The sequence below is a fragment of the Podarcis melisellensis genome (assembly GCF_964234715.1).
Source record: "Podarcis melisellensis genome assembly, chromosome: Z".
Lineage (NCBI taxonomy): Eukaryota > Metazoa > Chordata > Lepidosauria > Squamata > Lacertidae > Podarcis > Podarcis melisellensis.
The window spans coordinates 25,887,728-25,904,911 of NC_138547.1; the positions used below are offsets into that span (position 1 = coordinate 25,887,728).

Here is a 17,184-nt window from a genome sequence, read left to right on the forward strand (position 1 = left end):
AGAGTGCACTGCAATAATGTATGCACTCCAATTTTCCACAATATTTTGCAAATATGCTGAATGGAAACTTGCATGCTGACCTGGCAGAGGACCCTTGTTCATCCGCACTGTGTTCCTGAGGGTGATAGCAGCTGCACCCTCACTCTCCCATCTTCTTGAGATTTGAGAACGGGGTTCGGATAGAATTGCTGCTTTTGGGAAAGGAGATCAGAGATGTCCCGCTCATTTTCTGTTTTAGTGCTGGCATTGGGATAAGTTCTTCTGTCTGTAGCTACTAACCTTGATCCTTTACCTTTAGTAGTGGTAGTAACTGCATACCACTGCATGTGAAGATCACTGCAGATTCACAGACTATTTGTGCTGGGTTAGAGGCCCCAGAAGGGTAAAATAGGTTTTTAAAAGGGGCCTGAGTTCAAAAAAATGCGAAGAACACTGGGCGGGGGAGCATTGCAGGATTTTTTGGCACATGTTTACATTTATAAATTGATCCCTGCTGTTTGGAATGCATGAGTTAAAAGAAGGCAAGCAAAAGGAGAGCCTGATACTGTGGCAAGCTGTAGCAGTCCTTGGGGAATTGCCCTTTGCCCTTCTAAGTCCATAGTTGCCTTGCAAGTTCTGAAGATAGTTCAGTACTTTGTGTGAGCTGTGGCTGGGATGACAGTCATCTTTGGGGACTTAGCCCTTTTGAAAAACTACTCTAAAAGAGCAAGAATACTGTAGTTGTAAGAAGTTTTCTTCCACCTACCCATGGAGGTTTACTCACATTTCATAACTCTTAAGCTTAGGCAGGAGATCATTTGAAGGCTAATATGTAACTAGGCAATTAATACCATGTATTTGGAAATAATAATAAAAACCTGGGTAATTTGAATGAGCAGGTAGGAATTGGGGAAATCAGGCAGCTTCCTATGAATTTAAGGTGTGGCATTTTTAAAGGGTTTTTTAAAAAAAGAACTTTGTCCAGTTTGGGGCCGTGTGTGTGTGTGTGTGTGTGTGTGTGTGTGTGTGAGAGAGAGAGAGAGAGAGAGAATTTTACAGAGAACCAAGTATTGCATGCCCTCCTGTTTCTATAAAAAGTTCATGTTCTTTAATTGTGATAGGCAAATTGCTATCTCTCATTGCTTTTAGTAAATAGCTTGTTTTGCTTATTTGTATTTCATGATTACAGTTTTACTTGTGCTCCTAGCTGCTCCGAGACTAAGTAGAAAACAGGCTAGATACACAGTAATAGTTCTTTTCCATTATTGCCACCCTGCTACAAGTTCCCTTCCTTGCTTCATTGGTTGATATTTGCAGGGTGGGGATCCCTGTAGTGCAGCACCAGTGTAGCCTGGCCCTGGGAATTGCCCTTAACTCATTTTCTATGGTTTTTCTCAGTTGGCCACCTGGTGCTTGCAGAGACTCTTTCCCCTACTTGTTCTCTGTTGGAGGACTTAAACTAGCCATCTCCTGTTTTGCTGTAAGGTACTCTACTGAAGGGAGTTTGGATTACTCCAGAGTAAATGATTAATTGCATCATAAATGGAGATGTGAAGCCCCCCCCAAATGGGGGGCTCCAGTTTTTCCCAGGCCTTCACATTTCTAAGCATAAATGTTCCATTGTAAAGTGAAAATAATCTCAGTGAATATAGACAGTTTAGCTTTGCTTATTGCCAAAGCATTGGGGTAGTGCCATTTCACTGTACAATTCTTTCCAGCCTGTGCAAATGCTTCCCACATCTGACCCTCCCCTTGCTCACTGTGTGTTGTAAGGTCTCCAGAGAAACTATAAAGCTTTTATCCTTGCTTTGAAATGTTGGAAGGGGCAAACCTCTTTTGCACTGGCTCTTTGCCAGATGTATTGGTCTTAGATTCCTGCTTTGGTTTAGATGGCTTCTTCTAATAGAAATGTAATAAATAATAATAATACAGTGGTACCTGGGTTTTCAAATGTAATCCGTTCCAGAAGACTGTTCGAGTTCTGAAATGTTCAAAAACCAAAAACTCAAAACGGAAGCCTCAGTATGGAAAACTTAATACGGAAGCCACGTGGCATGTTCAATTTCCAAGGCTTGTCCGAAAACCAAACCATTTACTTCTGGGTTTATGGTGTTTGAAAACCGAAATGTTCATCAATGGAGACGTTCAAAAAACAAGGTACCACTGTAATGTGGGGAGTTACTATTTTTGTTTGTTGCAATGTTGTGTATTTTTGTATTGTAAACTACCCTGTAGAATGGAAGTGGGTGGCACTGTGGTCTAAATCACCGAGGCTCTTGGGCTCGCTGATCGGAAGGTCGGTGGTTCGAATCTACAAAATGGGGTGTGCGCCCATTCCTCTGTCCCAGCTTCTGCCAACCTAGCAGTTCGAAAGCACACCAGTGCAAGTACATTGGTACTTCTTGTTACGATCTTAATTCATTCCGGAGGTCCGTTCCTAACCTGAGGTACCACTTTAGTTAATGTGGCCTACCACTGCCGCTGTGCCACCAGCACACGATTTCTGTTCTCATCCTGGGGCAAAGTTCTGAACCCGAGGTACTACTTTCGGGTTAGCAGAGTCTGTAACCCGAAGTGTTTGTAACCTGAGATGTTTGTAACCCAAGGTACCACTGTAGATAAATAGGTACCGCTGTGGAGGGAAGGTAAACAGCGTTTCTGTGCACTCTGGCTTCTGTCACGGTGCTTTGTTGCACCAGAAGCAGTTTAGTCACGCTGGGCACATGACCCAGAAAGCTGGCTGTGGACAAACAGCTGATCCCTCTGCCTGAAGCAAAATGAGCACCGTACCCCATAGTTACCTTTGACAGGACTTAACCGTCCAGGGGTCATTTACCATTTTCCTAAAATACCCTGTGATCTTCTGATGAATGATAGTATAGAAATTTAATAATAATAATAATAATAATAATAATAATAATAATAATAATAATTGCTTATAGTCAATGCTCACATCTCTTATTCCTCCTCTTGGGAAGAGAGAACACTTATTTATTTCAAGATAATACACTTTATTTTTCTTTATTGAGTTGGTAGCACACTCTTTTCAGCACCTGCTTGCATGCTGTGGCTCTGTGAGACTATTTTTAACCAAAGGTTGGGTGTCAGAAAGGCACAGAGCTTAATTTAGAGACTGGTTTTGGAAAGCTTGAAGTATTGTCTTTACCAGTGCAAGCAATTAATGAAAAAGAGAAAAGAGAGCAACTTGATACTGAAAGATATGCAAAAGGAAAGCAGCATTTGGGATTTGTTTAAGGCTGTTTCTCCCCCCCCCCCCCGTACCCCTGGAGTGTATAGTTATTGTTAAAGAAGAAATGGCAGAAACCTGGAGAAGGTGAGGTTAGGGAATGAGGAAAGAATGGACTGGCAACCAGATTGCTTGCAGGCCAGATTCCTAATGAGAGGCTTCATAAGTGTATTTCCCATTTACGTATAACACCTGCAAAATACTTAAGGCACTAAGTAAAAACATTTGCCCTGCTGTTTTTGTCACATTTCCCCATATTTGTTTTAAGTAAATTATCTTGTTTTCTTATATTTTAGATCTTATTCAGTGCACAAATGAGATGAATGTGAATATTCCACAGCTGGCAGACACACTTTTTGAGAGGACAGCAAACAGTAGCTGGGTAGTAGTGTTCAAAGCTCTAATTACAACACACCACCTCATGATGTATGGAAATGAGGTAAGACAGTAGTCAATTTGCCATAGAACTTTGTGTTTAATGGTAGGAAAACATTCAGATGTGAAGTGCTGGTGATCTCTGAAATGATGGTGAGAGAGAACAATTTAAAAATACCAATCTGAATTGTCTATCCTGTTGCCTCACCTATTAGTAAGCAAGTAATGAAAGCCTGAGCTTAGCAATACCCCCCCCCCCCGCCGCCGCCTTTAAAATACTCAGATTACTAAATTAGGGACTGTATTAAATGAATGAATTGTCAGCATTGCACTGCTGGTATAGCTTTTCATTTCTGTAGGAAAAATTTATACATATACTCAAAGGTGCAGGAACTCTGTTCTGTATCTAGCAGTTGTGGAAACTATGTGTCAGGTTGCATTTGGCTAGATTAGAAATATTCCTACAGAAGTCTGAATCGGAAATGAATTTAATACACATCTCATTATAACACATATATACCTACACATTTTGGGGTGAATTTGAACAATAAGCTTTTCTACAACCATCTCACTCTTCACAGAATTGTATAGGAACTGTTTTGGGAGAATTTTTTCATTCATTACTTAGCCCTTGAAATTCTATTCATGGTGGAATCAGGAGCAGGCCTTGGTCTCATTTGCTCCAATCAACTCCCCTAAATTTCTTCTCGCAATAAAATAAGAAGTGCTTGAGTAGATCCCACTTCAATTTGAAAAACTGAATTTCCTTGAAATTACAGGGTATAACTTGCTTTCTAGTGGATTCAGTCTCATGGGATTGGGGAGATGCAGCAATCAAATAAGCACAGACCTCCCAAGTATGGTTGATAACTCCTGTCAGTGGTAAGAGGGAGCAGGGTGCATTCTCTATCTCACGGCTGGAACAATCCCAAGGGACAATGAGTGAATGAGTGAATAGTTCCTTAGTCATGTCATCTTGCTGTAAATGTGATGAACGTTGAAGGTGTTGGCAATGGGGGAGGAGGAGAATGTATTTGTCTGTAGTTTATACTAGCTTCATTTCCTTATTCCATGTAGGTGGAGAGTTTGCATGTGTGTCGCTAAAGAATAGCCTCAGAACCATGTTTGTATCTTTTCATAACCCTGCTGTGATGTGGGCCACACATAAATGAATTTTATGCAAAGGTGTAATGTGTAACAAGTTCTGCTGCCGTTATCCTTTCTTCACATCAGAGTTTGCACAACATGGTGGCTGTCAATTGTGTTACACATTGGCCCTTGTTGCATAACTCAGTTCCAATTCTGGCTCTCCTGAGCAGTGATTGAAAAAATCAGGCTTGATAGTAGATCTAATTTGCTTGTCTTAGTATTAGATTCCCCTCCTGCTTTTAGATATGCCTTATTCAGCTGCGTAGAAACTAGTTTCTCTAACATGGTTATGTCTATGGAGAAAAAATAAATGAAGTAATCTGGAATCTAATTCTTTCTCAAACAGCGTTTTATCCAATACTTGGCATCTCGAAATACCCTGTTTAATCTCAACAACTATCTGGATAAAAGTGCCATGCAGGGTAAGATTTTTTTACTTTTCTATTCTGAGGCAGATTGCAATTTGCACAATAACTTCTATGGGCTAAAGGAATGTTAGAAATTCAGTCATCTTAAATAAACCCATTAAAGGTCCAAATCGTATTGGAGAGGCATGCTCTTTTATTTATTGAAGTTTGCATCCAGGTGTATTCTGCATTTTCATTCATTGGCTCTAGTAGACCAGTAGGCCAGTCCAGGATTTGTAAGTATGGAAGTCCCACTGACTTTACAGTAGTAAACTTCACAACAAAGTAAGTATCTAGGAGTGTAGCCTTAGAATATTTGTGATATATTTTGTATTGGGAAACAAATAAATCAAATTAATATGAGCATTTATACTAGCTATAATTGCATAAAATTTCATCATGAACCTGACATTCACCTCAGAATTATATTTGCTTAGGGATAAGATGCATATTTCTGACTGGCTCTCTGTATATCTTCATAGTTACTAAGTAAGATAACTTATCTGAAGGCTGAGACTATTATCCAAGTATATTTATTTATCTAAGTCTTGTTGGAGGAAAGTTGGACTTACTTCCAAGTAAACATGGATAGGATCAGTTTTGTAAGTATCCAGGATTTTCCAGAAAGCAAGGGTTGATACTTACTGGGTAAAATATTGGCCTTGTTTGCATGTACCACTAAACCATGGTTTGTTGCATTAGCCAGGATTTGTATTGCAGCCAACGCATATAAAGTGTTACAGCCTCACTATATCACTCACTTATAAGCCTCACTTATAGTGATAAGAGTACTAGAAGAATGAAAAGTCTAACTGAATAGCATTTCATTTCCAGGCTATGATATGTCTACCTTCATCAGACGATACAGCAGATACTTGAATGAAAAAGCACTTTCTTACAGACTTGTAGCAGTTGATTTCACCAAAATGAAAAGAGGGTAAGAATTCCATTTATTTTTATGCTCTTCTAGTGAGTGGATGGGCATCAAAGTGTTTGAGAAAACAAAATTGTCAAAACAGAGTTTGGAAAGTTGGGCAAAAAAACATGTTCTGATGTGAAATTTGAAGTATGCAGTGATAAAAAAATGCAACTTTTGGAGCATTGAATTTGACAGTACATAAAATATTCAGTGGCACTGTTGCAACAGCTTGCATAAACTTTTAGGTATAAGTTTGAACCTTTTGGGAGATCAGAATATTCTTTAAAGTATTTTATATGGAATAATTTGATGCAGGACTTTGGAAATACCATTCTATGTATGTTATTCAAAAGTCCCACTGATTTCAATGGGCAGCAGTAGAGTCCTCTTTGTTTGATGTAATCTGTAGTGCTGGCACTGGATACCATAATAGTGTGTTTAATGATTGTGTCTGTTTGGTTTATTTTCTATTTTATTTTGAAGGATTGATGGTGTGATGAGAACAATGAATACTGAAAAACTTTTGAAAACACTCCCAATTATTCAGAATCAACTAGATGCACTTCTCGATTTTGATGTAAGCACTGTAGCTGTTATTTATTACTGCAATCCGTGATAAGCTTTATGGAGGGTGAAAAATGTGTTGTGATTTCACTTTCTGGTGATTTGACTTAAAAAATCTCTTTGCTTTTTACGCAGGCAAACCCAAATGAACTAACGAATGGTGTAATAAATGCTGCTTTCATGCTCCTCTTTAAAGATTCCATTAGACTTTTTGCAGCCTATAATGAGGGGATCATTAACTTGTTAGGTATGTGAAACAACACACAACAATTGTTTAAACATTTACCAGTGGAGACCTGTATAAATATGCAGATGTGGTTTTGTTTGTAATATCTTCCATGTTCATTTCTCCCTTCACTCCCTTGTGTTCTTTCCCATGTGTTTCTCTCTCCCTTCTCTCCCTCTTTCCTTCCCCCCTCATTGAACTTGCACATAATAATCCTAAATTTTGCTGATTCACACATCATAGTAAGCCAAGTCTCCTCGTTTGTTTCTCCTGGCTCAAGGCAGGGCAGAGTGAAGTGAGAGCAATTGAGCAATGTTGCTCATTTGCAACAGTCCACGGTTAATTTCTTGCTTTGGCTTACCAAGACATGCAAGCCAGCCCATTCACTACTTTTATACTTACACTATGTTCAAATAGTTTCTCTTAAACATGTGCACATAGCTAACGGATGACCAACACCTTAATAGTCCTGCCTATTATCTCTTCTGTTGCACTCCTTCTCATAACAGTACACATAATTCTAGTGTGCCAGAAACTTATTTTATTTTTAAACTACTAGGCAGCTGAAGTGTTCATAGATATAGCTTAACACTTCAGTGCTAAGCCAATGTCTAGGGAAGACTCATTTCACCCTGCAGAATTCAATAGCTGGTCTCTATTGTCTTTTCTTTTGTTGTGTTTATCTGATTTTAAAGGGTAGTGGTGGCTGGAGTAACTTGGCAAAAACACTTAAAGCTTTTGTGTGTGTGTGTGTGTGCTCTCATTTTATGCTCCAGTGATGGCCATGGTAATATGTAAAAGTTCTTGGGTGTGATGACAGCAAGAGTGCATGCTTATGCTCAGAAAGTGCTTTATATATATTTTTTTATTATTTTCAGTGTAGTTAAGGCTTTGATTGATGTTCTGATTGTTTGGAAGATATGGAAGCTTGTTTGTCAGTCTTTGAATATGATTGGCTTACTAATTAGGTTCCTACAGTATTCTAAACTCAAACAAATTTAATGTGTGTGCAGTAAACCAGAAGATTGTAGGCCTCTTCTGAGACGCACACTAGCAATAGATTTTGATCAGTGTATTCATCCTCAGCTGCAGATATATCTTTTCAGCTGACCTTCAGTTCTTCTTCAGGCTTTGCAATCCCTGCTTCTGTCAGTGAAGTTCCTGTGAAGGGCACTTGTTGAATAAACTTAACTGTTATTGGTGGATTCATTTTATGGTCTTGGCTAAAACTGCTGTTAAATAAAGTTGAAATCAGTTAGTGACATCTTCAAATAGTAAAGTATCAAACCTAGCCTTTTTAAGTCTGACATACCACTTTATTAATAATAATATTATGTTACTGTTCTTTTATTTACACACAATTTTTTCTTTGAATTTCATGCTTCAGAAAAGTATTTTGATATGAAGAAGAACCAGTGCAAAGAAGGTCTGGATATTTACAAAAAATTCTTAGCCAGAATGACCAAATTGTCAGAATTCCTCAAAGTGGCAGAGGTAAATAAATCCAGTAGCATTAGTAGTATTTCATTTAGCTCTCTGGACTGGTACAGTAATAAGTGCTTATGATCACAATTTCATGCAAGTTATGTATGTTGCTGAATGTAAACATCACTTAAACTATGTACATTTAAGGGTATATTTTGAAAGCTCTGTTTCTATTCATTTTTATCAACTAAGAAATGCCTGTTGAACAAAGGTTGTGGTTTTTTAAAAACTATCTATTGAATATATTTTTCCTCCAAAGTTCTGACAAGCTATTTATTACTATTTCTGGTAACTGAAATACACAAAATCTTAAGAAATACCTTTCAGGATCTCCATATAAAATTTAGCTTAGAAGTTGCATTTAGAGTTGTACCAGTTCAGAAAGCTCTCCATGTCCTCCCTGTTCCCTTAGCTTTTATGTAGACATTCAGATCCACAGTTCTTTCTTTTCATTGCCACTGCATGTAGTAATGTACATTTTTTTCCCTTTTTTGTGAACCCAGCAAGTTGGAATTGATCAGGGTGACATTCCAGATCTTACTCAGGTCAGTGTACATTTCATATTAATTTAATCCCCAAGTCCTGTGTCCTTTTGTGATTTTAATAGTTAGTGTTCCATTCTATACATTCTGAGAAATCATTTTCTTCCATATATACTATATATGGAAATACATGCCATTTTTCTTGTAACCTGTTTTGCTTCATATAGGTAATGTGCTCAGTAACAAGTAATGCTTTTGTTTTTCCTGTGCTGTTTTGGAGAATATTATTACTAGAAATTTTTGGGGTTTATTTAAAAACAACACCACCACCCTTAAAACACATGGGGTAGGATACCTAAACCTGGTGCTTTGTTTTAATCAGCAATTTCCACAAATAGAGCAAACGGGGCAGTACAACTACTTCACTTGCTGAACAGCTTTCCCCTCCCCTCGCTCAGGAGGGGAATCTTGCTCAGGAGGGGGGACCATAGCACAATGGAAGAGCATATGCTTGGCTCAATATCCTTTAAAAAAAATCAGTAAAATCTCTCTGTCTGGGAACCTGGAGAGCCTGTGCTCATCAGAGTAGACATTATTGGGCAACATAGTCAAATAGTCTGACTTGGTATAAAGCAGCTTCTAATGTTCCTGTGTGTTTCAGAGATTTTTTAAAAAATGTAATTGAAAGCCAGGGAGGGAGTTGGCTGCTCAAATAAAAAGTAGAAAATGGAGGCCTCTAAAGTTGTCCTTTGGGTGCTGACATAGGTATAAACTCCTGGTTATGGAAACTATACAGTTTCTTCTATGAGGTTTGCTGGTGCTCATACACCAGGCATATTATTCAGAAGTTGCAGCCACAGCTACAAAGACTTGATGAGGCCTATAGCTCAGTGGCAGAGCAAACTTTATCTGAAAATGGCTCAAGATTCAATCTCCAGGATCTCTAGTTATAGGATACAGTTAGCAAAGTTAGGCAAGAATTTAACTTAAAGAGGTTAGAGAGCTCAACACTGGGCTAAACCAAACAACAGTCTGATTCAATGTAAAATAGCCCCACGTGTTCACATAATGGGGGGTGTACAGAATTAATTCCTGTAGGACAGCTCTACAGAGTGAAAAATTCTTGCTAGCCAGCTCAGAATCTGATACAGTAGTTCACATGCTGCCGATGTTACAACATTGCATCAAATGGTTCCGTAGCTCCCTCTTAATCTTTGTGGATCTTTCCATTTGCTGGCACCATGCCATGCTCTTCTGTTTCTTTTCTTGTCCCAGATAGGCATTGCCTTTTGTACCTACTTGCACATGTCATCCCTCTGTCCCCTTATTTTTATTGTTGCCTCTACAGTTGCTTAACTCCTGTCTGTTTCTGTCTTACCAGTCCAATGAGACAGCCCCCACAATGTGTCAATTGCTTTGTCAGCCCTTCTGGCTTCTTGACTGTTCTAATGACTTGGGTGCGTAGTAAAGGCAAGGTACTCCTTTTGACTGCATGCCCCTGAAGTGGGTCCCTTCTTTAAAATGTTGTGTGTGTGTCCCCACATTTTTGGGGGTCACACCATTAATACCCCACTGAATGGCTTCAGACTTCTGTACATGTTGAATCTTAATCTGACAAACTGGGAGCAAAACTAGGACTATTGTGTTTGTGTGGAGCCCTGCTGAATAATGCAGGCTATAGAAGCATGGGGAGGTTTTTGTTTTTAATGCAAACATGGGCAAAGAAAAACAATAGGTGATATCCAATGTTAAGAGCAGACACCGTGAAATCAATGCAGATCACCCCAGTCTTTGGGTAAGCTTCAGTGATTTATTTCAGTGGGAATGAAGTGCAACCACCTTAGTGTGCATCCAGCCTTAGTATGCATCCAGGAGATGTTGAATTGATTTACCTACTCTCTTTCAAGCAGTTAACATGCCACCCCCTGTGAATCAAAGCTACAGTGGTGCACAATACAGGAATCTTCATTAATACATTGTCTAATGCCTTTGGAAGAACTTTTGCAAGTTAGCTCTTTAGAACTATTACCGTGGCATAATAGTTGTTTTCTTTTACTTTGGGAGGCTGTTTGAGCCCTTGCAGAACAGCCAATTTTTTCTGTAAATACTATATGTGCCATGTTTTGGAGAAATGCAATCCGCTCCATTTACCTGTGTGTGAGCATCTAGTAAAACAAAATGACACTCAGGTAGCTTATGGAGCTGAGCCATTTTTAAATGAATTCAGCATTCTTCAGTTGTGCACATCATGTGCTCTTGTTTCTGATCATTTTGTCTACTGTAGAAGTTAATGAGCTGTGTGCTGATGAATCTTTTTTACAAGATGTAAGGAACGTTTCACTCCAGTGTAGACTCCAGCATACTAACATAATAAACTGAAAAGTTCACTGTGGAATTGTCAGGGCTAACCGATTTCACTTCAAGAACTGGTATTGCTGAGGTGCTCCTACGGTTCTCTGGGATAGTTCCTGAAAATAACTCATCTGGAAGATGGTGACAGAAATGTTATAACAAGCCTCCTGCCTAAATGTAAAAAAACAAAACAAAACAAAACCAGGAGAGGGTTCCTTGCTCACAGAGAGAGCAATGTTTTGCCTGCAGAAGGACCCAGATTTAGTCCCTGGAAGCTCAAAATAAAAAGGACCGTGTAGGAGATAATGGAAAAGATTTCTGCCTTTGGTCCTGGCAAGCTGTTGCCCGTCAGAATCAGCAATGCTGGGTCCTATTGGCAAATTGTCTGACCTGATATAAGGCAACCACAGTTCATTTCACTCAGTTATGAGATTATGGTGGAAAGTAGATGTGGAGGCTTTGAGGCCATGAATGTACCTTACATAAAAGTGATTTCTTTTGTATTTGGAGTGGAAAAATGTAAAGAAGAAGTAGTAGTAGTTTGCAATCCTGCATACATTTGATAAGAATTTTCACTTTAGGCTCCCAGCAGTCTGCTTGAAGCTTTGGAGCAGCATCTGGCTTCACTGGAAGGGAAGAAGACAAAGGAAGTTTCAGCTGCTAGCAGGTAATAAATAGGCAGGTAGACTGCAACCAGAGTATTGATTATTGGCATATTGGAGTGTTGAAGTATAGGATGTTCCCATCTCTTTTAAAGTCTTATTTTTTATGACTTCAATGTAATGTAGCAGAATTGTTTCTTCTCAAATAGTAAGGGCAAAAGTGGGTGATAACACCAAAGCAATAATGCAAAGCAGGCTGTTACAGTTGCACAGAAGATTTATTGAATTGTATAATTAGCCCAAAGCATCTGCTGCTATCATCTGCCTTTAAGAGTGGGTGGGTGGAATTATGGGCTGAAATGGGAAAAATAATTCTTTTTCCCCCACACTCCCTGAAAAAAACACAAAAAGAACCCGGTGAATTCCTCAGTTCTCCACCTAAACGACATAGTACTGTCTACATGCGTATGGCCATCTTGGTAGCTGCCTCATACGTGTGGAATTACCCTCCCTTTGAGATCTGTCTTATCTCTTGTAAGCACTCTAAAAATCTTTATTTGGATTTACTTTGGATTTGAAGACAAACCAGATCATTTTTCATTGCGAAGTATACTCTAAACCAGTGGTTCCCAAATGACCATGGACCACTTGAGAATGCTGATGGTCTCAGTGGATTATCTAATAATTTTTCTGCCTGATGTAACAACTGTAATATGTTGTGCTTATTTTATTGTAATTTGTTGCATTTTGTAATCCAGTTTAAGTGCATAAAAAGCATGGTAAACATGGATACTTTGAGATATCATGTTTCCCACTCATTTACTTGGATTTAAGTCCCTCTCAGTTAAGTGAGCTTTCTTCCCAGGTAAGTGTACATAGGATCCCAGATGCTATGCCCTTCTATCATTATTTGCCAGGTTAATTTGGAGAAGACTAACATTGTAGTGTTCTGAATTCTGTCCTGTTTCCCCCTTACTCGTGAACTATCTAGGTGATGCTTGAAGCTTCCTTCGAGTTCAAAGATCTTAAATATGTGGTCCTTTTCCTTCTAAATTTCAGAGCAAGCACCCTATCCAGTGCAGTTTCTACACTTGCCAACACAGGAATGTCCTTCACTAAAATGGACGAAAGAGAGAAACAGCAGGCATTGGAGGAGGAGCAAGCTAGACTTCAAGCACTGAAGGTACTGCTTCTGGTTTTGTTGGACATGCAGAGTCAGAAAATGTGTAAGCTAGTTTGGCAGCTGCACTTCATATACCCTTGTAAAAAGTAACTTGGCTCCGTGTCTTGTTAAAGTGAGAGGGTGTGTGTGTGTGTGTGTGTGTGTGTGTGTGTAAGTGAGAAAGAGTGCTTTGAGTGTTTGGGAACTGACCATATGCTGCAGCCTTAGTTTTCATTTTGATCGCAGCATCAAATCTCTGATCTATTTTAAAAATCTTGGATTCACAGATCAAGCCAAAGCTGAGCATTTCCACATCTCACTGAGCTTGGTGTGGAAAGAGCCAACCAAATTCTTCATGAAATCAATGTGATTTGAAAGTGATTAGCTTTGGCTGGATCATGGCCTTAACTCATGAACAGGACAGTCTCACTGATTTTCATGACAGTGGAATATGGCTGGATTACATCATGACACTCTGTAGAATGGAGATGTGGGTTAAGTTTCATTGTTGGTGTACTTGCATTCTGAAAAACTCACATAATGTAAAATTTGAATTATCTTGCACAACTCTTTTAGGAACAGCGATTGAGAGAGATTTCTGTGGTGTCAAATTCAACTTCTACATCTGCCTCTCCAAGCACTTTATCAGGGAAGAGTGTAAACACCAATGCTGCAGCTGTTGACCTATTTGCAACACCTGCTCCAACCACCAATAGGTGAGGAATATTTCAATATCGGGTACAAATAATCTAGAGTCAGAACTTCTTCATATTATGGTATTGGAAAGCATTCCCAAGTGGAAACTCAGAATGCTTTGTGGGAATTGAAGAGAACAGGCACTTCATTTGCATAAAGGTTTTATGCATGAACTCTCATTCATTGTTTTACTGAAGAGAAACTTGACTAAGTTCCTTTGTTAAAAAAGCAATTGTAACCTTTCTCCTTCCCTTTTACAATAATCTTTGTAATCAATTAATTGAAAAATTAGGATTGAATACTGAACGTCAAGACATATACAGTCATTTTTACATAAAGTATATAACATAGAAATGATACCAGCAAGAAAAAAATGTAAAAGAAGTTGCTCAAATCTGACTTTGCAATGAGAAATGAATGTATGAGATCAGGCACCAAAGGTTGTACATAGTGCTGTCCAAACTTCCAGCCTTAAATTAATATGGCATTCCTCCATGCATTAATAATGACCTCACCCAGTCAACAACTGGATTGTAGACTTTTTCCAATTTAGCAGTTATATCCTGCCTATCCTGCAGTTGAAAATCAACAGCCACAAGAACAATAAATAAAACCAATATAAAAGCCGCATAAAAAATCCACCTTAAAATGTTACAAACCACCAACCGTAATAAAGATCAATCCAATCCAATCCACCAGCAGCAGAACAAATATTAAAACCAATTGAATATTAAAACGGTCAAATAAAACCAGTTACTAAAAAGGTCAGATGCTGAAAGCCTTCCTTCACCATTTATTGGAAGGCCTATAAAGAGGAGTCCAAACAAGGCTACAGAATCTTCTGCAGCACAAGCCTGGCATTGACAGTATTGTTGGGGTGACAGTGGGTTTAATACTTGCTTTATTGTTGTGAACAAAATCTACCTTGGAGAGGAGGATTCTTGGAGGATCTCATCAAATCAAATTTGTGTTGTAAAGTGAAATTTCAAGTTATTTCTCTCATGTCAGTGGATGTATATGCAGGCATTTCTTGAAGTTGTCTAATGTTCAGATGTTCAAACAGCATAATAAACTTCCTCTTGCTTAAGTATGCCATTTATAGCTGACAACCTTCTTGGAACTTTCAGCATGCCCAACCTTTCTACTGATCTCTTTGATCTCCAACCTGCATTTGTTCCAACGGTACAGAGTACTCCAGCCATAGCAACATCAGCAGGCAGTGCCTGGGGAGGTAAGTTTACTGCTGTGGTTAAACAAAACATTTACAGTCCTTGGAATTAATTGTCTTTACCCTTTCAGATTGTCATACATTCCTGAATGCACAGCTAATCTTATGTTGTCATGTAATCCAGTTGCCTTTATTAATAGCTGTGGCAGAGAAACATGTAATTGATAACAGCAGCTATTATTGTACCCCAAAATTATTGCTGTTTTTCTGCAAATTTTGTCTGCTGAGGGTACATTACATAGGGTGTAACACAGGCCTTGTTAGAATAAAGTTTTAAAGTCAAAAAAAAAAAAAAAGCAGCTAGTCCCTGGCGGAGCCCCCCGAGGCCTAGGGCAGGTGCACCCGGCTGCTCCCCCCCCCCCGCTGCCACATGGCCCTGGTGTAACATCTTCTCTTCATCTCCTGGTGTGTGTTCTGAACTGTTAAGTCATTGTGAACCAGTTTTCCATAGTAAATGAAACATGTAACAGGAGCGGAGAACATAACAGAATGTTTGTGGTTTGTGGGTATTTGTAACTGTCCCATTTTGCATTTCTGAGTTCTACATCCAAATGCTTAGCTGCTATCAGAACAACTTGAGGTAGGAAGTTTGGTCTACACAGAGTTGCCTCTACCCATAATTATAACTTGAATGTCTTCCTCTCATTAGGATTCTAGTTAGTGATGGAATTAAATAAGGCTGCTATATAGAACAGATATGTACAGGAGTAAAAATAGTTAAAAATTCGGTTAGAGTAGGTACAGTCCAAACTGGTTGTTGAGATGCTGCTTCAACTTGAGATGCTGCTTCAACTGCTTCCCAGCTTCAACTATAGGCACAGTAAGATCATGTCACAAACTCGTACTTACAGATATCCTCTCTTGTGCATCATACACCTCTGAGTCAGAGGTTTGGAGAAGGAAAATGTAGTGCCAGAAAACCCTACAGGTCACTCTACTTATGAGAAAAGTTAACAAGTGGACATCTTAACCACCTGCCCCCAGAAGTTAGAAATATGTCTACCAGGAAACAGTGGCTAGCATTCCAGTGCAGAGCAAGCAAAGGTTCAGATGTAATGCAGAGACAGGTTGTGAGAATTCCATTTCTACTTTATACCTAAAGCAGACTTAGATTGACAGCCAAAGATGAATCTGTGTTGGTAGAATGCAAGGTGTATTTTGTGAGCAAGTCAGTGAGGCTCAAGTAGAAATAGCAACTGCTTGGTCTAAAGACCTGGAAGTGTGTTCTGGTGTAATATATGTTTCCCGCTCCCAAAGGGTTGTGCATTTTTGTATGAAAGACAAAACTGGCATGAATTTCATTCAGTAATGTTTGGGTGAGCAGACCAATGAGAAACAGCCTTACACAAAACCGTGTTAAGTCCTTACCATCCTGCTTCTGTGAACTCCCCATGTTGTTCAGTGTGTCTTCTCTCTTGAGTACTACTTGTGTTCTAGTTTTACTTCTTTCCCTTTCTTTCAACCTAATGCTGTATCTGAAAGGAACTTTCTCATCCACAAATGGTTGTGTTGGGTCTCCACCCCACCTGGACCTCTTTGATATGAAGCCAGTTGAAGAAGCTGTAAAAAGTACCACCCCTTTTGTGACATCCACCTTTACCTCCAAACAAACAGTGGAACTGTTTAGTGGTAAAACATCCTCTAATTTCTTTCTAAATATACATTATTAGAGTGATTCTAATATTTCTAATTGTATTAATTCTCAGTTTCTGCATTAATTTTCTCAGTTTCAACTCAAAACCACATTACAACTGCTAATTGTTGGTCAGATAACTGTGACAATTTTAATTAAGAATCAAAATTGTGCACTTTAAATATGCAAAATTGCATGTGTTACTTTTGACATGTTCATGACCATAACTTTTTTTTAAAAAAAGTATATATATATATATATATGCAGGTTTTGGTGTCCTCGGGTGTCTTCCCGTGTAAAAGTTGGGGTGTCTAGGCGACGTTTCGACGAGGTCTCACTCGTCATCTTCAGGCTGGTGCTTTCGGCTTCTTGTTACTGGAACAGAGCAGGATCTCAGTGTTTGAGTTCCTATAAATACTGTTGAGGGGGTGTGGTGTATAGCCTCCAATGTACACCACACCCCCTCAACAGTATTTATAGGAACTCAAACACTGAGATCCTGCTCTGTTCCAGTAACAAGAAGCCGAAAGCACCAGCCTGAAGATGACGAGTGAGACCTCGTCGAAACGTCGCCTAGACACCCCAACTTTTACACGGGAAGACACCCGAGGACACCAAAACCTGCATTCCTGTACCCGTGAAAATCTACGAAAGCAAATATATATATATATATATATA

The 17,184-nt window shown here is 39.0% G+C and overlaps 1 protein-coding gene across 2 annotated transcripts in view; it reads left to right on the plus strand.

Moving 5' to 3' along the window:
- LOC309361985 (phosphatidylinositol-binding clathrin assembly protein-like) overlaps positions 1 to 17,184 on the plus strand; it is a 42,609-nt gene that overhangs the window by 13,616 nt on the left and 11,809 nt on the right. Inside the window, exons 2-13 of one of the 2 annotated variants that reach the window (XM_081897404.1) lie at positions 3,523 to 3,665; positions 5,097 to 5,172; positions 5,992 to 6,094; positions 6,560 to 6,653; positions 6,776 to 6,887; positions 8,254 to 8,360; positions 8,855 to 8,896; positions 11,767 to 11,852; positions 12,847 to 12,970; positions 13,526 to 13,665; positions 14,773 to 14,876; positions 16,356 to 16,502. In XM_081897404.1, coding sequence (XP_081753530.1) covers positions 3,523 to 3,665; positions 5,097 to 5,172; positions 5,992 to 6,094; positions 6,560 to 6,653; positions 6,776 to 6,887; positions 8,254 to 8,360; positions 8,855 to 8,896; positions 11,767 to 11,852; positions 12,847 to 12,970; positions 13,526 to 13,665; positions 14,773 to 14,876; positions 16,356 to 16,502 — 1,278 coding nt within the window. The remainder of the gene's footprint in view (positions 1 to 3,522; positions 3,666 to 5,096; positions 5,173 to 5,991; positions 6,095 to 6,559; positions 6,654 to 6,775; positions 6,888 to 8,253; positions 8,361 to 8,854; positions 8,897 to 11,766; positions 11,853 to 12,846; positions 12,971 to 13,525; positions 13,666 to 14,772; positions 14,877 to 16,355; positions 16,503 to 17,184) is intronic. The other variant, XM_081897405.1, reaches the window with a different exon arrangement.